Source organism: Mytilus trossulus, chromosome 10 (assembly GCF_036588685.1).
Source record: "Mytilus trossulus isolate FHL-02 chromosome 10, PNRI_Mtr1.1.1.hap1, whole genome shotgun sequence".
Classification (NCBI taxonomy): domain Eukaryota; kingdom Metazoa; phylum Mollusca; class Bivalvia; order Mytilida; family Mytilidae; genus Mytilus; species Mytilus trossulus.
This window is the reverse complement of record NC_086382.1, coordinates 20,868,642-20,890,959: the sequence shown is the minus strand read 5'-3', so window position 1 is coordinate 20,890,959 and position 22,318 is coordinate 20,868,642. Positions and strand designations below refer to the sequence as shown.

Genomic DNA, 22,318 nt, shown 5'->3' with positions numbered 1-22,318 from the left:
ACACTAAGGGATTCGACATTTAATTTCAAAAAGGGGGGGGGGGGGGGTATGTTTTTTTCCTAATAACAATACATATTTTGTTCCCAAATTTTATGAGAAAAAATTACTATGGTAAAGCATATAACAAATTATTGATCTGCATGCTTTTTGATTTTTCTAATACCGTATATATAATATTGCTAATTTAAAAAAAATATATATATATTGGGTGATGACGTTGTAAAGGTAAATAGTTGATATAATCAGAAAAGAAAATAAGCCTCCCCCCTTTTATGGAGCAAAATAATCGGTCAATAAACGTAGTTTCTTCAATACATGGACATGAATAGTATTTTGGACAATGCTGAAAGTAAGGAAATGATGATACCGACGTTTATATTTAAAGTACAAAAGACAGGAAATATGTAAATAAAAATCAAATCTCATCAAAAGATAAAATCCCTATCAACTCACCAATTCACGATTGATCCTATAAATAAAAAGAGTTCGTGTAATTAATGTCCAAATAAGCAGCAACTCTTGAAGAAAATCATTCAACTTATGTCCTCAATTTTGGACGGTAGGCTGCGATTGGATCATATTGTAACACGTGTTCAACACTTGCAGAGACGAGCATGAATTTAAAAAAATTTTAAGTGTTTCTCTTAATATATATAATAACAAGACAAAATCCATTTTTTCATATCATTTCATTCACTAATGAAGAAGAAAATTTATTCTTTTGATATATTTATATTGTTATTGAATTTATCTTTAAGTAGCCTTCAAATCTACCAGGGGCGGATCCAGCCATTTTAAGAAAAGGGTTCCCAACCCAGGAAAAAAGGGGGTCCAACTATATGTCCCAATTCAAATACATTGATCGTTCAAAAAAAGGGTTCAAACCCCCGGAACCCCCTCCCCCACTGAATATTGAATTCATGTATTTTGCAGCAAATGTGCGATTTTTACATTTTTTTTAAGGGGGAATGGGGGGGGGGGGGGGGGGGTGTGATGAAATGACACATCCTGCATTTTTTCATCAAAATAAAGATCACAGCCTGTTTATTTCAAATCAATTTACACCCCCCCCCTTTTTTCCCCGCTTTCCGCTTCACCCATAAAAATCGAACGATATCTTATTTACCACAACAATATTTCTTTAATATATTACTTTTTTACGATGTTACATTTTAAAAGTCTCAAATGTGATAACATTCATCTTTTACTAGAAATGTTTTTTTTTTTTTTACCAAATTATTGGATTCCTGATTTTTTTTCTAGAAAAAAAACTCGGTTGAAGGGAAATGAAAAAAAAATGTGTTAACTTTATACTATAACTTACATTTACTGATTTAGGGCCATTTAAGTTTCTCAAATGTTCAGTCTTGCAAAATGTAATACTTCTTCCTTGAAACGTCGTACAAGTCAGATACAAAACAAAAGTAACAAAAAACAGGCCGGAAACAACCTGCCGTATAGTTTTTCTGCACTCGTTGTGCAGAAAAACTATCCGGCAACGGTTCTTACCGGCCTGTTTCTTTGTTACCTTTATATTGTATCTAATACGAACACGGCCTAAGTGTTGACAAGGTGAGCAGTCCTGCTATGCATGTATATCTGTCACACGTTTGAAAATCATTCAGTAGTGAGTTTGAAAAACCAACATCATGAAAAAATCATTAAAAATGTGATCCTAATACAATGTGAATGGGATAATTATGAAAATATGTATGAAGGAGTTAAATTGTTACGAATGGGGAGGTATACTATTCATACAGGTTGCCTTCCAGTAAACGTATACAAAACTCACATTTCTGTTTCCTGGTCAGGCTCATCAACCTCTCTACAAATGAGGTTTAAAACAATTAAGTAAATCTTAAATAAACATATAACGTCTTGAAAATTGAGTAAAATGGCTGGTGTTATGTTGTTGCTTATGCCGTGCTGACCATAACTATACATCTGAAAAGATCTATTATGTTGTATTCTGCCATGTTGTTGCATTGGAAAAAATTATTAAAACGACCGAATTTAGCAATAAAGGAATTTGATAAAGGAAATTGATTAACACACAGTACCTCGATAGGTTTAACAACTCTGTTATGCATGGAAACGTCCTACACGTTTGAACATTCCATCTGGTAGTTAGTTTAAAAGCCGATATCATGACAATAGCAGTAAATATGTGATCTTAATATGAAATAAATTGGATAATAACAATTATACGAAGGAGTTGAAATGCTACTAGTTTCTACTATTGAGTTTGGAACTTGTGACGTTGTAATAAATAACAACAAATTCATCTCTGCTATTTTTTAGGATGATATCGTGGTTTAAACGATTGCTAGGTACTATCCTAGATTGACTTTGGTAAACAAATGAAGAAAAAATAAATTCCTCTTGTTCTATATAATCCCTTTAGATATATCTTGTCCCTCTTCTCTTCTTTAAAAAAGATAGATGTCATTAGTCAACGAAGGACTGTATATTCTCTAGGTAAGCACCTGATGATTCCAATAGTTAGAGATCTGTATAGAATTTCCGATTTGTTTTTATTGTCTTCGGACCTTTTCGATGTCTGACTATCTGCGACTCATTGCGACTTACTTATAAACATTATAAGACAGAATGTATATATATTTTTTTAAGTTTTACTACTAACACTTAAGAGCAAAAATATAAATAATTTAAAAACATCATTGCGTTACTTTTGACCTTTTTGAAAGACTACATTTATTTAAACATATTTATTCATAGTGGATTTGAAAACAAAGACTACATTATTCATAATACTGTAAGAACGTAACTCTTTATATAGAATAATTCTTTATTCGGCTTTACGTGATACCAACTTGACAGATCCTAAACTAACCAATTATGCTACATATTGCTTTTAGAACATTTTCCGAATTATTACAATATCGATGATACCCTATACCTTGTTCGAACGACAGGATAGACAATTTATCTGAGCTCCAAAATGTTGCTCTTCGGTAATAAATACTAGTTAAAAAGATACTTTTTAATGCGACTTTTCAAAAAGGATTATTCTTTTCATGTGCAAAAAAGAGGCGAAAGATACAAGAGTGTCATACAAACTCCCAAGTCGATAAAACCGTGGCTTAAAAACAAAATAACCCAAAAGACAAACAATAATACATAAAACACAACATTGAAAACTTAAGACTGAGCAACACGAACCGCGCCACAAACTGGCGTGATCTAAGGTGCTCCGGAGTTAAGCAGATATTGCTACTGTCGTGGTGTTGATCATGTAACTACGAACCCGGTAATATGTCTATACTGGTAGATCACATCGGGAAAAGGGGGCGGAATTGTAGTTAGTCAAGTTTCGTGTGAAGCTGCACATAAAAGTTATAAAATACGTACTCTTTTTCAGGTATTTCTGCCTTTCTGTTTTTCAAACTCTCTTTCTCCTGTCTTAATATATTTAGCTCCTCATCTTTCTTCTGTATGTCCTGAGTAGCTCTTGAAAGACATTTTCTAGCATTTAATATTGTTTGAAATACATTATACTATGATAATATGGGTGAACCTAGATTTTTATTAGAGTAACTTTTGCAACATGTTCAATTACAAATTGAATTGTTCTTAAAAACAGTCGCAATTAACTGATTCAATATTGATATTAGACTTTAATTGGGGATTTCTTATTTTGTTTCTTTGAAGTTCGTTTCATTAAGTATTTCCCTTTTAATGTGTGTTTGACTCTTGCACACTAGATATCAGTTACTCCAGCAGCATACATACTAACATACCACATAGTCGGTGTTGTAACTGAAGAATAATGGTGACCATGAACTTTGTCCTCAATCATTAGGTACTGACAATAAACGAATGATACAACCCATTCATGAACGGTAATGTCACATAAAACTGTGTATGTTCATTTATATAAAACCTATCAAAGTGTTTACCTGTCGGTACCAAAATATGTTCTGAACAATCGTGATACTTCAAGTACACGAAAACTTGTATCAATTAATTTAAAAAACAGACATGTAAAGATGTTTTTAGTTTCATAGTATCATATATTACGAAACAGTCCGGGGAAACCTTCTATACCAGTAAGGTTTTATTTCGTAACTTTTTGGAATTTTGGCTCCTCAATGCTCTTCAACTTTGTACTTGTTTGGATTTATAAATATTTTGATTTGAGCGTCACTGATGAGTTTTATGTAGACGGAACGCGCGTCTTGCGTACTAAATTATAATCCTGGTGCCTTTGATAACTATTGTCACATCACTGTAAGTATCCAAAACATACCTGAGCTCTGCATCTCTAGATTTTTTTTCCAACGATTCGATCTTCTGTTTGAACATTTTTAGTTCATCGTCTTTTTTCTTTATAGATCTAAACAAACAGTTTAAACATTTTAAAAGTGTTTGACAAAAATTCATCCTCATTAGACAAACTTTAGTTTTGTTTCCCCTGAGCAAATGATGACACCCTAGAGGATTAAAGTTTCCTTTTTGAAAGTAACGAACACATTGAAAACCTTAGTATAGTATATTTTTTAGCTCACAAACAAGATCGATTACTTTTAGATTGATAATATAGTTGAAGAAACAAAAAATACCATATGAATTAACATATGCGTTTTACCTATTTATGTATTATTGTATGTCCTTTGTTGGTCATAAAGCTTTGTCAGTACTTCGATACAACTTTATGTATGTTATACCACATGAAAAGTTTTTGTCAATGATAGTATGAAATCTCGTTTTATCTGACAATAATGTGATATTGTTTTTCACAAGATAATATTATTTTGCATGTAGTGATTCCAGGTCTTTCATTTAGTAATATTATTTTTTATCGCTATTATCTGTATTTTTCCTTTGATGTTTTTTTGTGATAATTTTCATATCACTCGTGTAGAGTGAGAATGAAAATCATCGCTAGTTTCTAAGGTCCTTAGCAACAGCGTATTAATATAATTCATGCGCTAGAGTGTCGGCCAATCAGAAAAGATTAGCCAGAACTATACAAAAAACTGTTATCGGATGACTTCGCTGAAATGTCAACAATAAAAGATGATTTCTCGTTTTAATATTTTACCGTGAATTTCGCCGTTGAATAATTTATTGGAAGTTAATAAAAGTAATCAAATCATGTTTTTTGGCACAACTTTTTGGAATTTTGGATCCTCAATGCTCTTCAACTTTGTATTTATTTGGCTTTTTAACTATTTTGATCTGAGCGTCACTGATGAGTCTTATGTAGACGAAACGCGCGTCTGGCGTATAAAATTATAATCCTGGTAATTTTGATAACTATTAACAAATAAAAAAAAATCCTTTTTTTGCATAAGTCTACTTCAACAGTGAAAATGGTTTTCGCCATATTTGAACACGCCGGATGGTCAAATGAGACATCTATTTTTCAAATGAATGAACTACCTGAGCGACTACATATATATATATCAAAAGCCTACGCCAAAAAAAAAAATAGTACCACAAAAGAAAATGCATTATCATCGTATAAGATACTTTTTTTTAAATGATATTCGAAAATACAAATAATAGCGATAAATAGATTATTTCTGTTTTTTTTTTTTAACTCGATGCATTTTCTCATTCTCATCTCATCTCAGGGCTCCGCCCTTCGATGAGATGAGAATGAGAAAATGCATCTCGTTTAAAAAAACATAAATAATCTATAAGTACATTACTCAAAATAAAGTCTCGGGGAAAAATCAGGATAATTTTTTCAAATAAAATAACTGCAAAACGTTTGTAAAATGATACAAGCATAATTGCAAAGAACAAATCGTATGATTCATATTTGTATGTTCAGAAATGTATGCAAAGTTATTTTTATAATTGAAGAAAATTTAAAGTCAAAAGTGCTTCCAAAAAAAACCTGCATTATTCAGATACAGCATTGTATTGAAATTTCAATAATTAATCACGAAATTTAATCCTTGATCAAACAATTGCTATAATAGGTATACAAACTAATTAACAGTGCGACTAAATATAAACGTTACTGAAATTTATACAACGACTTTGGCAACAAATTGGAAAATATGCAGCAGATTGTTATAGTGAGCTGAAATTACAAACAATAAAAGGACAATTGGAAACTTAACAAAGTTTACATTAAACTAGCAGCAGTACATATGTTTTCAAATACAAAAAGTACTAATCCAATATAGTTTGTCGCTTTGTCATTTTTCTGAGCTTCTACTTGCTCTTTTAACCATTGCCATACTATTTATCGTAGCAATATATTCAATTTCAATTATCAATTTTAACTACGTCGTGGGTTGGTCTTGGTCTGAAGTCTACCATTATGCACAGTCTATTTCTTACACTTTAACAATAAAATAGTAACCTATTTAGTTTTTGTTCAAGGTTCATTTGTTCTTTCTGCATCTCACCAATTGTCATGGTCTTCTCATCACAATGTTTACAAATGCTAGAAAATAGAACGAAACTCTGATTTATATCTATATATATATATACAACTCGTCTAAACATCAACCCAACAAAGTTAGATCTGTAAATGTATATACTATGACCCCAAAATAAAACCTCTATTAGTATTAATTCTCTATATAACTAATTTATACCGAACCTTCCATCGGAATTTAGAACATGTAACTCTAAGAAATAAAGAGATTCTCGGCAAACGCGTGTGTGATTTTGGGCTTGGCATATGTTTGCCTTCATGTCTTTTGATTTAGACTTATTCGTATTTTCTTTTTATATTGTAGGATAGGTGAATTACTGACCCACACCAGCATCGGTATAATCTTGAGGGTTTGATCAACGGACGGGTCAAACTTAAAAAAAATGTCATTTTGTGGTAAAAAATCATTATTAATGTTAAATTTTATATATGTGGTTGTTCGCGATCGTAGCTTGAGATATTACAGTTATATTATTTTGTTGATGCGCATATGTCTTATCAAGCAGTTCCAATTGTTCTTCAAAATGAAACGTGAAATAATATGATATATAGTCCAGATAAAAAAGAGTCTCTTATCGCAAATTATGAAGTAGTATATCAATTTTAATAAAAGAAATCTTTCAATCTTTTCTTTTTTGTTTAACACTTGAATATAAACTTATTGCACTAAAACTGTTAACAATGACCTTACCGCTACAGCTTTAACTGTAAGGTACCCTGAAATGGCTAGTATCTATAAGAACAGGGTTTCATATAGATAAGTTTTATTTTCTTATATTTTATATTAGAATATTACAATTAAATACAATGTTCAATAATAATATAATATAATTCAATACACTGATATGAAATTAATGATATACTTTTCTTCAATACACGTAATCAATTTATATAACGCCCATATAATACACTTATCCGAAATTGATTGACTGGTGTCAATTTATCTCGTTTAAAAATTACATGATTTAAGAGTGTGGGATATCGATTTTCTTGATCGGATGGTTTACCTTGTTTAAAGGTGAGAGAGAGAGCATGCTTTTTAAAGGAGGTATGTTTAATATGGCAACTTTATATCTTTTTTATTTGGATTTTAAACATATTAGGTGAGTCATTTCTTTATTCATATTAGTTTAAGTGTCCTAGAAATATCTTGAAAGTGTTTTTCTGTTGGAGAAATTAAAGTTTGAAGCACTTGGACTGTAGTATATTCTTGTAAATTGTAGGATCTTACGTATTCGTCAAATTCAGATTTAAAGAGATTGAATACATTAGTAGATTTATTTCGTTGATTGGATACATAGTATGATTTGTAGATAGCAAATCCTATAAGTGTCAGAATTATATTGAATCCGATATACTCATTATCTGTTATTTTGTAGCCTATTACAATATCTTTTAAGTTGATGTTTTTATTAAAATTCATTTGAGATCCGATTTTATTAATGATTTCCCAAAATTCTTTTAGAAATTTACATTCGATAAAAAAGTGTTGATACGTGTCTTTAAGTTGACAAAGTTGACAAAACGGACTGGTGTCGATTTTCCATTTGTAGAGATTTTCTCTATTCGGTAAAATGCAACTTATTAATTTCCATCTCAACATTTAAAGTTTATTCAGTTTTAAATGTTGGTGTAAAAACTTAAACATCTATTTGGTAAAATTATAATTTATTTCTAATTCAATTTTCCATTTATTTTTGCCAATTTTTGGAGAATTTTTTTTTTGAACGAGCAATTGATACACGTTTTTGTTGCTTAAATTTTCAATTTCAATGTTTTTTTTGTTTATATTGATAAATAATCTGTTAAAATTTACTTTTGATTTGATGGATTCTTCCGTGGCTAAAGCTTTTAGCCATGAAGTGGGTATTGGTTTTTTGACTTTTGAATTTTCTGCTATCCAATTTTTAGTGTTTCGCAGTTTTTTAAATATTTTATTTTGGGCAGTTTTTCCAGTATCGTCAATAATATCATTAATATAAATGAAATCACTGTGTATCCAGTTATGCATAATAAGCGGCTTGTTTTGAAATTTTATGAATTTATTTCCCCAGATAACTTGCTTTCTTATCTCGACAAAGTTTTTCAATTCTGTGTTGTTCGTTTCATGAAATAAAATCCAACTTTTTATTATTTCTTAGTAAAATTCTGGAATATCCTTAGTTATGTGATCTAGTTTTTTTAAAGTTTGGTTGTTTGAATTCATTCTAAAAATGAGGAAATTTTCTCCTTATTAAAAATAGCTTTGGTATCAATGTCCAATTTTCTTGTTTTTCCTGTAGCAATCTAGAGACCCATCTTATTTTAACAGAGGAGAAGTAGCTTTTTATGTCGGTCATATTAAGCCCTCCCTGGTTGTAATCTGCTACCACAGTATGTCTTTTAACTTTGTCTTTCTTACTATTCCATATGAAACTAAAGATTTCTCTTTCTAGATCAAGTATTTTTGAGTTACTTAAAACTGTTTCATTTGCTAAAAAGGTAAATTGTGGTATAATGAGAGTTTTATTTATTAGAATTTTACCTAAAATGGTTAAGTTCCCTTTTTTCCACGATGTAATCAGATTTCGACTCTTTTCAAATCTAGAATTCCAATTCAATTTTTCACAATCTTTTTTATTAATGCCGAAATATATACCTAGCACTTTTACAGGTTTGTCCGTGAAATTAATTTCATCTACTTTATCTCTACAATGCTTAAGTTTACCAATCCAAATTCCTTCCATTTTATTTTTATTAAGTTGTAATCCAGAAAAAGTTCCAAAAATTTCGATTATATTTAATGCTGTTCGGATTTCTTCTTTAGATTTTAGGCATATAGTTGTATCCTCAGCCACTTGCGTGATTATTAAGCAATGTGTTTTAGCATCAATTTTTAATTCTATGCCTCTTATATTTTTGTTTTGCCTTAGTTGGTTAGACATTATTTCTACTGACATTACGAAAAGTAAAGAAGAGCACGAGCATCCCTGCCGGATACCTCTTAGGGGTCTAAAAGGGACAGATATCCAACCGTTATTAAATATAGAATTATTTATATTTGTATACAAGGTTTTTATCCAATTTATGAAGGGTTTATTAAAACCAAAATATTCTAGTGTATGATACATAAAATTCCATTCTAATGTGTCGAAAGCTTTCGAAAAATCTATAAATAAAAATTGCTCCTTTTATATTAAGCTTATCTGCGTAAGCTATTACATCTTGTATTTGGCGTAAATTAAAACCTATAAATCTGTTCTTTAAGTATCCTGTTTGATCAGCATTAATGATTAAATTTGAAATCTTTCAATCTTAAGTTTTCTTTCGCAGCGATGTTAAGGCTATTTACATAACATTTTGTTAGGGGCAGATAACCCCTTAAGGACCTCATTATGTATTCATATATTCATTAATGGCGAAAGCTGCGTCTATCGATGAAAATGTATGAAATCAAATTACATACATGCCTGTTAACTAAAAACGGGTATTCATATGATGTAATTTATTTATCGAAACACAAATATTGTATGTTTGTGCTTTAATAATTATGGCAAACAGTTGCAATAGCTGTTTTTCTTGACGAGATTGTCGGCGTGTGGACCCCGCCTTCTTTTGCGGATTAACCAATCAGAAGACGATCGACGTCAAATAGATGTTTGCAGTTTGCAGAATGGAAAGAAACTTGCAGCGGAAATTATTTTCAGTTCTACGTGAAAATCTACACACAAAAGTAAGTGTGAGCCACACAACATGTATTAATTATGAAACATACGTTGCTTGTTTTGTTTCTCATTCGCTCCAGAGAGCGAAAACTGTATACTATTAGATAAAAACGAGTTCAATGATGGCAAGCATGATATACACGTGGTCAAAACAAAACAAGACTGCAACAAATATCTGAAATTTAAGTAATTTATCGAGTCTCGTCAATAAATGAACAATATATCGAATGAAACAAGTTCCCTGCATTATACCAAGAGCCCAATCTCTTTTTTTATTCTGAAATTCGTTTCTAATTTTCGTTTCGCAGGTGTCCTGACACGCATACAGAATGTGGAGAAGTTAAACATGTTAGTGAGCCTGTTTTATAATTTGTGCAAATAAATTTCTGTTTTCTTACATTGTAAGAATATTAATGTATGATGTAAATTCAGAAATTATTGTAATGTTTTTATAAGGCAACTTTGAATATTGCAATAATAGGAACTCACATTCTGAAATCTATACATATAACTCATTCTATTTAAAAGTTTTATCAAAGTAGTGCACCTTATTAAAATGTTTGTGGAAAATTACATCCTTGTTCAAATGTTTAATGAAGACATTATTTATGTTATTAAATATAAAGACCAGGGAATTATGTTGTTTGCATTTTAACAGTAACTTCTTGAAGAAATATGTGTGCACTTACTTTTGATTACTTTAATCATAAATATCATGTTAAACATTTCATTTAATATATATATATTATATTTGCATTTTCATATTTCAGCAATGATGACCTGCAGCGAGACAGCAGTAGAAAGTTACTTATTTATAACTCATCATGACCATTTAATACGGAAAATCTGATTAAAATTTGTTTGGAAAGCCACCAATTATGTCAATGAAAAGTAGAAAAAGACAGCAATTCTTTATCATGTACTAAGCAGAAGCATTGACTGTTTCAAGACCAATTGAATTGGAGTTTAGTGTTTTGATGCTGTGAGACAGAGGAACATTAAGGGAGTTTGCTGGTCAGGTTTTGGCTGCGGTAAATCAGTTGTTGATAGTAAAACGAGGTCGAAGTTTTTTTTAAATTTAAATAATAAAGAAATCATGTTACTAACAAAACTATTATTTCTATATTTCCAGAATAATCAAAAATATTTTTATTGTTAAAATAAAATAGTTATAACGAGTTTTACGACACTTCGAATGACGCGCCGTTTCCCGGCAATGCAAAACGACACAACGGGACGATTCAAGAAAGGTGGTTTCTCCCACAAAAAAGTACAAGTCATGATACGAGAAAGTTTCTGATGCACAGAAGAAGCGTTGGAATGTACCACAAGAAGATCACTCTTATTCAACACAACATAATACGATGAGTAAGTGAAAAAGGGTCCGTGGCGGTGGAACTTGAAAAAAACATCATCATAATGATAATCCTAACCCTGAACATCACATTGAATTTTCGAAATGTCAGATTTTTTAAGAAATGCCTAATATATTTACAAAATGTCTGCATACATATTGTAATATATGTAAATTAAAGTAATAAAAAAAACTATGTAAGTAACTTAACTTTCTTAATTAGATATAGGAAGATGTGAGACAACTCTCCATCCAAATTAGGGAAACAGCAATTTATAAAAGTAAACCATTATAGGTCAATGTCCGGCCTTCTTTACAGAGCCTTGGCTCACACTGAACAACAAGCTATAAAGGACCCCAACATTACTAGTGTAAAACCATTCAAACGGGAAAACCAACGGTCTAATCTATATAAAAAAAACGAGAAACAAGAAACACGTATAAATAACATACATAAACGACAATTACTGTACATCAGATTCCTGACTTAGGACAGGTGCAAAAATAAATATGACGTCTTGAAGCCATGACGGCTATAATATTATTTTGAAAGCAAAATTACTAGGAAGCGGGGCATTTCACAAATTCGATGTCAAGATGTATGTATATAACCCAAAATAAAAAAATCTGATCTGTTCAAACCATTATATAAAAAAGAAGATGTGGTATGATTGCAAATGAGACAACTATCCACAAGAGACCAAAATGACACAGACATTAACAACTATAAATTACTGTACGGCCTTCAACAATGAGCAAAGCCCATACTGCATAGTCGGCTATAAAAGGCCCTGATATGACAATGTAAAACAATTCAAACGAGAAAACCAACATCCTCATTTCTATAAAAAATGAACGAAAAACAAATATATAACACATAAACAAACGACAACAACTGAATTACAGGCTACTGACTTGGGACAGGCACATACATAAATAATCCCAACATCCCCTAACCTGGGACAGTGGTATAAAAGTACAACATAAGAAGCATGCTTTATCATTATTATATGCAGCCAATGTATAAATATTTATCCAATTGGTTGCAGGAAATTATTAAAGCATGATTATGTTGGCTAGTGCTTGTTCAACATGCCTATCATGAAAGTGATTTACCAATGTTATGCCTTTTTTATTTCAGCAAGAAACTCTCACATAACACAGATTTTTGCAACATCTGACAAAGGTTCCATCAACACATATGTACTTCCAAAGAAACCAATAACACCTAAAGCACAGGAAATAACAGGGATAAAAGTTGAGGGGAGCAAGATGTTTTGCCTAGACAAGGAAGTAAAATCTGTTGGCATCAAAGAGGCTTTAAAGATGTTTATACTATTTTTAGGGCAATACATGAAAACATAATTATTGGTCATAACATAAAATCATATGACATTCCAGTGCTATTTTGTGCTTTAAATAATTGTTCAATTATAAATAAATTTTCATGTTCCATTCTTGGATTTTTAGACACGCTACAACTATTCAAATCTTTATTACCTGGATTAACCTCATATTCACAATCAAATTTGTACAATACACTATTAAAAAAAACATGAGACGGTCATGTTTCAATGGAGGACGTTGTTGCTTTGAGTTGTCTTTTCCATCACTTGGCTCCAGAAGCAAAACAATTGACATCTTTTTCTCTTGATTCAGCTGCACGGAAATTTGAACACAACCAGAAAACGAAACTACTTCTCCCTACTTTGACACCTCTTACAGAGAAGAAAGTAATCACACCAAGAACTGCAGATGTAATAGCAGCAAGTGGCTTGTCTTTTTCTCAATTACGCATGCATTTCATATGCGAGAGATGGCCGCCAAGGAATAGAAGATGTTATGAAAGAGGAGGATGTAAATGGAAAAGTGCGTATCACCAAATCAAAGAAGATAGTGGATACCATATCTGACTTTTTCAAAAGTTTAAAACCAGATGATTGATGTACTTTAGTATGTACCTTTCATATATTTATACCCGAATTAGAACTACATTCCAATCTTGCATGGGATTGATATCATAATCCAAAAAATCTAAATTTTCTTCCCATTTGATTTCTTTCGGATTGGGGCTTTGAAGACAATTCTTGTGTATACATGTATGGGAGAGTGCTCATTGTATTTTAGGTTATTTCATATTCAAAATTTATAATAAATGTCTATAGATAAGGGTCTTCAGAGGATAAATTTGTTTTCTTAAAAATACTAATTGGCATGTAAAATAATGGTCAGGTATTTTTTTCTTATTGAGAATGTTTATTTTTCTATTCATTTATTATCTGAAGCATGCAATTCTGGTCTAAGCAAAATTGGAGAGTCATCTATTGATATTTAAAAAAATACTTTATTTCAAATTGTAAAATTGATCAAAGGGACTGTATTGAGCAAGAATTTATGTGATAATTAAAAAATATTTAAGCTATTACAAATGATTGATTCTGAAAAAAATAAAGGGGATGGTTTTGAGTATTGTCCTGGTATTACCTACTGCTGCACTTATCGATATTTACATTGTAACTTTGGCATTAATTGTTTTAACCCCCTTTCAATTTCAAGGTATAGTTACAATTATACCATATTATGGTATGCATGTAAAGTTGGTTAATTTTAACAGTTATGATAAGGGTTAAATTTTAACAAAATTCTGGATTTTTGAAATTGGCTATTTTCCAGCAAATTCCTGTGATGGTCAACATATATGACTGTGTGTTACAGATTGAAAAAACAAAAAGTTGGAAAACTATGTTTACTAGCTAACATCACATGATCATTTGCTCTATAATGGCATATTTTTAATTTTTGTTTATGAAGTTTTTAAAGTAAAATACTACTGGAATTGAACAAAATATGGGCAAAACCACAGTTTTTTGAAAATTCAAATTCAGTTTATTTTCTAATTCCAACATGGATTTTTTTCTTGTATCAGTTTTCAAGATCATAATACCTTCCTTATTAACAATTAATTATTGAAATATGATTCTGATTACAATTTTCTATTTTTTACCCCCTAAAAGGTTGTAGAAAGTGGATTTTGAGTAAAATCTAGTTTTTGAAAATCTCAATTATGCTTATAAATTTTTGAATTCCCACATGGATTTTTTTCTTGTATCAGTTTTTTAGACCATTAGACCTCTCTTTTTAACCTTTAACTTTGAAATGTGGTTTTGATTACAATTTCCTATTTTGTACGCCCTAAAAGGTTGTAAAAAGTGTAGATTTTGGGTAAAATCCAGTTTAAAAAAAAATCAAATGAAGATTTTTTTTAAATTCCAACATGGATTTTTTTCTTATATCAGTTTTTAAGATCATTAGACCTTCCTTTTTAACTATTAATTGTTGAAATGTGGTTCTGATTACAATTTCCTATCTTTTAAGCCTTAAAAGATCATAAAAAGTTAAGATTTTGGGCAAAATCCAGTTTTTGAAAATTCAAATGAAGATTTTTTTTAATTCCAACATTGATTTTTTTCTTGTATCAGTTTTTAAAATCATAAGACCTTTTTAACTGTTAATTATTTAAATATGATTCTAATTACAATTTCCTATTTTTTACTACCTAAAAGGTTGTAGGAAGTGTGGATTTTTTTAAAAATCCATGTTATAGGTGTGCTGAAATTTATCTTCTTTCTGCAAAACAAGTATTTTAAAAATTGTTTGCAACTTGACAAGTATTTATACTAAATATTATGAATTGTAATTGATTTATTGTTTTATATTTCATTTTTATGAGATTTTTTTATTTAAAGGTAAAGGTATTTTTTCTATTGAAAATGGGAAGAATTACCTCCCTTTACGGATTGTCTGATAAAAAAAAAATTACATGGATTTCTTAATTAAACATGAAAACATGTTAAAACGTGTAATATCTTTATTTTCTATGCCATTTTAAAGCATTCTAATTACATCATCCTGAGCAGCGTACTCCCTTAAGTGGACAATTTAGCTTCTTTTTCATCAACGTGTATCATTAAATTTGATTTTTACCATCGGAAAGAGCTTTTATCTCAGTTAAAATGAATTCTAAATACAAGCAGTTTGGAGACTTGTGTGAATTTTCTTACTATTGGAGTTTCAAAAAAGGATTTCATTTATAAAAAAAATGTGTTTCAACAGTTTCCTGGATTAAATTTGTGGTCTTTTCGTGAAATATTTGAAAAATCTGCAATATCTAATCAAGTAAGAGATCTACAGATAAACATACATGTATGACATGTACAGTGTATGATTTTCAGTTGAATTGGAAAGAAGGAAATACATTCATTTATAAGACTTTAATATGAGTGTTTTGTTATTGGCATGACAAGGAGTAATTAAAAGATAAAGTGGTTTGATTGAAACATAAATGAGCAAAACCTCTTTATAACAGCCACAGAATGTTTGAACAAATAATTATTGGTATTTTCTTTGCTTGGATTTATATCATGTACAATGTAGCTGCCATTTTGTACATATATATGTATTGTACATGTAGATGTGTATCTCATGTACATGATGTAGTTTATTTATTCTTGGAAATCAGTACATTTTGCAATGTTTTCATTCTTGTCTAAATTAAAATTGGTTATATATAATCATGATAATTGTAAATGTTTGGCATAAATTTTTTTTTTTATTCAAATGATGGTATTACAGTTATGGATTTTCTGTAACTGCAATAATTAATCTCACATTTATCATGTTTATTGTCCTGGCATTGTTTAATAACTTAGAAATAAATTTACTCAAACGTTTTTGAGTCTATTTGAAGGATATGTATTATAATTATATAAACTTAAAAACTTGTGATGGAAAATTTTCACAGTATTAGTAATCAGACTAGAGATTCTTATTATATATAGCATGTTCAGCACAAGATGTTAGGTGTATACATTTGTACATCATGATGTAAGCGCATGTGGTATAATTGTCAATGAAGTTTTGATTAACAATTAAGTAATTTTATTTTTTGTCATGTTTGTGATTGGGTCAGGTAAAGATTAACCACTGATTGTACCCTTGTCAATGATATTTGGTAGGCGTGGTAGGCAGTAGTTTTATAAGCATTCATACGTGTATATCATTTTAATTTCCATGCTGACTATTTTGTCCTGTCCCCTATGTCATGATTCATTCACCTGAAACTTTTGTAAGAACTGTGATTTATTTAGTCATTTGTGTATGTGTATATTATATATATAAAGATGTATATAAAAAAGAAGATGTGGTATATATGATTGCCAATGAGACAACTCTCCACAAGAGACCAAAATGACACAGAAATCAACAACTTTAGGTAACCGTATGGCCTTCAAAAATGATAATTATATATATGAATTATGGTATAAAGTTCTTTGTGAAAAAACAAAAACAAACAAGTGAAACTGTGAGCTACTGCTCACTGATGATACCCCCGCCGCAAGTGGATAATATTAATAGGAAGTTTTCGAGTGATGAATCTGAAAACGCATCACACGGTATAGCTGACTTATATAAATCCTGAAACCAAATTTCAGAAATCCTTGTATTGTAGTTCCTGAGAAAAATGTGACGAAAATTTTCAACTTGGCTATCATATGTAAAATCATACAAGTGTTCGGTAAACAGGAAGTTGTCAAGTGATCAATCTGAAAACGCATCACACGGTATAGCTGACTTAGATAAACCCTGAAACCAAATTTCAGAAATCCTTGTATTGTAGTTCCTGAGAAAAATGCGACGAAAGTTTCATGGGACGGACTGACTGACGGACGGACGGACGGACGGACATACAGAGGTAAAACAGTATACCCCCCTTTTTTAAAGCGGGGGTATAAAAATAATAATGGTTCCCAATATACTTAAACTTGCAAAATGAGAGCATCACTAGGATCCGAGATGTGGATTCCGGATTTGGACAAAAAGGGGGTGCGTATCCCAACACTAAAAGTTATGGAGTGCGACATATAAAGAGTAAACACTAACCATAAATTGGTTGACACACAAGAGTCAGAACACACCTAAATATAGTCTGTTTCCCGGCCGTTATTGACATTCTTGTTAATATTTGTATATTCCGAAGGCATACTGAATGTTTTACGGAGGGGACCAACCTAACCTAAATCCGCCTCTGCCATTTGCACAAAAGTGAATGCAAGAAGATGTAAATATTCTTTTTTATGAAAGAGGTACGGGTGGAATGCAAGAAGATGTAAATATTTTATTTTATGAAAGTCCAGCCTATCACAATAAAAATTCTCTGAAATCGAAACAGTTATGAATTGGAAACTTCAATAAATTAAGCAAGCAATAACAGAATATGTGTTTAATTGCTCCAACAAGACGTACTTATTATGAAACGCTTGACGGCGAGTACAAAAATACACTTAGTTTTTCCGTCAGCCGATCCGACTTCTGCAGCGTCATTCAAACGTTTTTCTCTCGCATTTCAAGACGATATTGCTACTACATGTTCAATTAATTAAAAAGGGCAGATGCAAGAGCTATACCAACCCACTTGATTCTGGTATTTGCAGAAAGGACATATTTCAAATTTTCCAAAAAGTGCTGTGCCAAGTTATATAGCATTCGTTTAAAAGAAATTTCACAACCCAAAGTGCCAAAAAGTCAATAAATCGAAACAAATCTCCACGTTAAATTGTTTTTTTATTTACAAAACCTCTGTTAAAAACTAGGCACAGCACTTTTCCAGTAAAAACCAGGGCGATCCGATTTATTCTTGCACCTGCCCTTTCGACTTATTTGGGAAATGTCCTTACTTTCATTTTGAAGTCACGTGACACTAGTGTATTTATATTTTTTCTATAAATAAAAGTTTGGAATGGAATTCAAAATAGAACCTTTTCCCTCTGTTGACGCTTTTAACGTGCATTTTTGGCCTTTGGGCAAAGAAAAAAAACTTTGAGTTCAATATGGTTTTTCCTGTGTATAAAAATGGGAAATTTCTCGAAACGCCCTTAACGTCGCTGCGTTGTTTTGTAATATGTAATAATGGTTATGTAAACAGTTAATCGATATATAAACTAAAGTAAGTAAGGGAAACGTTTAACAATGTGTCATGCTATTGCAGAACAATTCATTCTGAAAAAATATAACATGAACAAAAATTGCATATTCCTTGTATCATTGTCACGATTAACTTTTAATCTTACCTGTCATCAACCTTTGATTGTATGTAGTCAACAATTTCTTTATAGAACATTCGTTTATCAAAACTTTTGACCTCAACAGTAGTAGGTGGTTCAGGCACATTGTCTAGATGTTTAATATCGCCTTGAAGTGTTTTGTAACCCGTGAAAAATGTTATATCGTGCTTTTCTGATAAAATATTTTCGAGTTCTGAAAAAGTACGTGAGAAGTGCTTGGTAACATGGCCAATATTCTGCAAGAATGACTCATAGTTTTGACGCTCAGAACTTTCGTTGCCCTCTATTTCTGTAATTATAATGTCTTTCTTTGATTCAACAAAGAGCCTAAGTTCTTGGTAAGTGAATCCTATATCTTCAACAAAGTGTTTGCTATCTTATTTCAATCTATCAAAACTTTTTTCCATGGCTGAAAGTGTTTCCATTCTAGCGTTGAGTTTAGGTAATGTATTTGTCGCCTGTTCCCTTTCTTTTGGTACCATTTCAGCAATTTCTGAGAATGAATGATCCTTATGTGTTGTTGTAACACATTTACTGCAAATAAGGTCGCTACATTTAACGCAGTTAAAAGAAATTCCCTTTCATGCGATACACATTGTAACCTAGTATTGAAAGTAGCAAGGTCAACATTTTGAATGTCCGTGACCGAGTGTCCTCTTATAGAAGGAATTTTGTCATGCTTTCGTCGGCACAAATCACATAGTGCATGTTGACATTCATAACAATAAAATACACCAGCTTTCTCAGTGCACAATTCACATTTGTTTGTTGAGATTTGCGCCATCAGGAAGTAACATACGGCTTCGACTTTAACCACAACAGAGATAACATTACTGAATTTATCATATACGTCATATGTCAATTAACATTTCAGACTATAATCATCTAATCTTTACATTTTAGAGACATTATCTCTTTATCACAAATTAAATTTTGTCTGTTTAAAATACCGATAGATGGTTGTAAGTTAAATCACCAAACCTCAATACACCAACAAAGGAACTGTTAAGTATTATATTTATAAAAGGAATCTTTCATTATTTATGGTTGTATTGTCTGTCTGGACATCTGTAAGCATATATGAATGACGGAACTTACTATTTTACTGTAGACATAGGGAATCAATTGTAGAATAGAAACTAATGACCATTCCGGAGCAATGAATAACATCTGCGTTTTTTTTTTTAGATATTTGTGTTGCTTAATTGTTATGTACAGTGTTATGTGTGTGTATTGTTGATATATTTTTGCATTGTCGTATAGATTTGCCATATACACATAAGAAATAATGAATGATATAAACAGTCAAAAAGTTAATGGTAATACTCCTAAGTATGGACATCCTTTGCCTGATTAAGTACAACGTTTTGAAGTTTGAAAGTTTTCTTCAACTTCGTATTTGATACAGTCTTCCAACAGTTTTGATTCGAAAACAAATGGCTCTTATGATGAATAAATGCTCGTCGGTGTATCATATAATAAGCCTTGTATCTTTGATGATTTAGTTTTATTATCTCAAACTACCTAGTATTTGGATAAGAAAAAAGCAATTTATATATACTATAAATAAAAAGTAAATAAGTATCCTTTTTCGTTTAAATGTTGTGAACGTTAAATTATGTGTTTATATTGTTTGAACGTAACGTCGTTCCAGAAAAATTTGACGGTTGCCGATTTAGCGTTACGAAATTTCGCGAATTAGTGGGATACGCATAACATCTTTTATTGTCATACTTGTTTTAATCCTACGTTTCATTAGTAATATTATTTATCTGTTTTATATTGCTAAATTGGAGTCAAGACTGGCTTTCTTAATAATCATATATTGATATTTTAAGGAACACAATTGATTAACCTTGAACGTTTAGAGACATATGTTGTTACACGCAATTTAAGGGTGTGATTGAACGTAAAAAGAGAAGATTACCAACTAAAAAAACTTTTTTCGAACCGATCAGCCAAGATTTATAGGTAAGTACTGTCGACGTATACAAGAATATCGTTAAACATATTTGTTTGTGCCTGTAATTGTTGCATTGCTTTCTGAATAATATAATTGGTGATATTCAAGTTAATTAGTTACATGAAGATATTTATTTCGAGACAACCTTTTGCAAAGGCTTTTTTGCTCAGCGAAAATAAGAATTAAATATCTAGAAACTATTGTTGTCATAAGTTTAATGCAACAATTGCTGTATGAAATATACGTAAAAAGTGAAAAATCCGACACTCATGAAAGGCCTCTTTGGAATTTTATCCAAACACTTTCACTGACAGAAAAAAAATTGAAGTTCTTAAAAGGTATCGGACTAAACAAATCTTTTAAGCTATATATGGTTGTTGGCTTTAAATTTTCAGGAACCCGATCATATGTTTACAAAACATTTGTTATTGTTTTCCAGAAAGATTGACAGACAATAAGATAACCAGGTAGGACGTGTTTTTCAACAGACTGTAGGAATTCAAATGGAAACCAATTGTGCCCCTCTCCTTTCCGACTTGTTTCTTTATTATTATGAGACTGACTTCATACAGTAACTTTTTAGGAAGAAAGATAAGAAGTTAGCAATATCCTTTAACTTTACTTTCCGCTATGTAATTTACTTTCCACTAAATAATTCAAAATTTGGTGACTATGTTGAACGAATCTATCACATCCAACTGGAGATAAAGGATACAACAGATGCAGTTAAGTCTGCCTCATATCTTGACTCACATCTAGAAATTGACAATGAGGGTCGGTTGAAACCAAAACTTTACGACCAAAGTATTTCCTATCATGATTTCCTTGATAGAGGGTTGCTGCTCACAAGGAAGCTATTAAACCAAGAGTTCCAAATGGTGAAGTTGAAATCATCCCTTCCTAAATTTTACGGACGCCATCACGAGCTGGGTGCGGTATGATATAACCGTTTCACAAACGATATCGGATATTTCTTATGTCGTAACTACATTCCCCTTCCCTTTTCACGAATGTGACCTACCGACAAATACAGCTAAGTTAATCTATGCCTGAGGTAGAAAAGCCTTAGTATTTCAACTATTTACCGGATTTGTAATAACATGAGCAACACGACGGGTGCCACATGTGGAGCAGGATCTTCTTATCGTTCCGGAGCACCTGAGATCACCCCCAGTTTTTGATGGGGTTCGTGTTGCTTAGTCTTTAGTTTTCTATGTTGTGTCTTGTGTACTATTATTTGTTTGTTTGTCTTTTTCTTTTTTAGCCATGGCGTTGTCAGTTTATTTTCGATCTGTGAGTAAATAAACTCATCATAGATACCAGGATTGAAATTTTATATTTACGCCAGACGCGCGTTTCGTCTACAAAAGACTAATCAGTGACGCTGGAATCCAAAAATATTAAAAAGGCCAAATAAAGTACGAAGTACCAAAAATTCCTTAAAGTTTTGCCAAATACAGCTAATCTAATCTATGCCTGAGGCAGAAAAGCCTTAGTATTTCAAAAATTCAAAGTTTTGTTAACAGTTAATTTATAATAATGAACATATCAATGATAACTCAAGTCAACACAGAAGTGCTGACTACTGGGCTGGTGATACCCTCGGGGAAATAAATCTCCATCAGCAGTGGCATCGATCCAGTGGTTGTAAATAAACTCATCATAGATCCCAGGATTGAAATTTTCTATTTACGCCAGACACGCGTTTCGTCTACAAAAGACTTATCAGTGACGCTCGAATCCAAAAATATTAAA

General features: G+C 31.3%; 1 protein-coding gene across 1 annotated transcript; it reads right to left on the bottom strand.

Annotated features, from left to right (window-relative positions):
* Positions 1-1,788: 1,788 nt before the first annotated feature.
* On the bottom strand, positions 1,789-20,332 carry LOC134687741 (GRIP and coiled-coil domain-containing protein 2-like). The gene is made up of 6 exons (XM_063548198.1): positions 20,311-20,332; positions 18,607-18,889; positions 6,344-6,427; positions 4,271-4,357; positions 3,373-3,471; positions 1,789-1,825 (listed from the first exon to the last, which is right to left on the bottom strand). The coding sequence occupies exons 1-6, from the start codon at positions 20,330-20,332 to the stop codon at positions 1,789-1,791; spliced, it is 612 nt and encodes a 203-aa protein (XP_063404268.1).
* Between the last annotated feature and the right edge of the window lie 1,986 nt (positions 20,333-22,318).

Excerpts from the sequence above, each read along its gene's own strand:
- LOC134687741 (XM_063548198.1), bottom strand. The coding sequence starts at position 20,332 with ATGACAATAAAAGATGTTATGC. Across the intron at positions 6,428-18,606 it reads CAATCAAAGGTTGATGACAG|CATTTGTAAACATTGTGATG; the intron begins GTAAGATTAAAA and ends TCTATTTTCTAG. Across the intron at positions 3,472-4,270 it reads TCTAGAGATGCAGAGCTCAG|AGCTACTCAGGACATACAGA; the intron begins GTATGTTTTGGA and ends ATGTCTTTCAAG.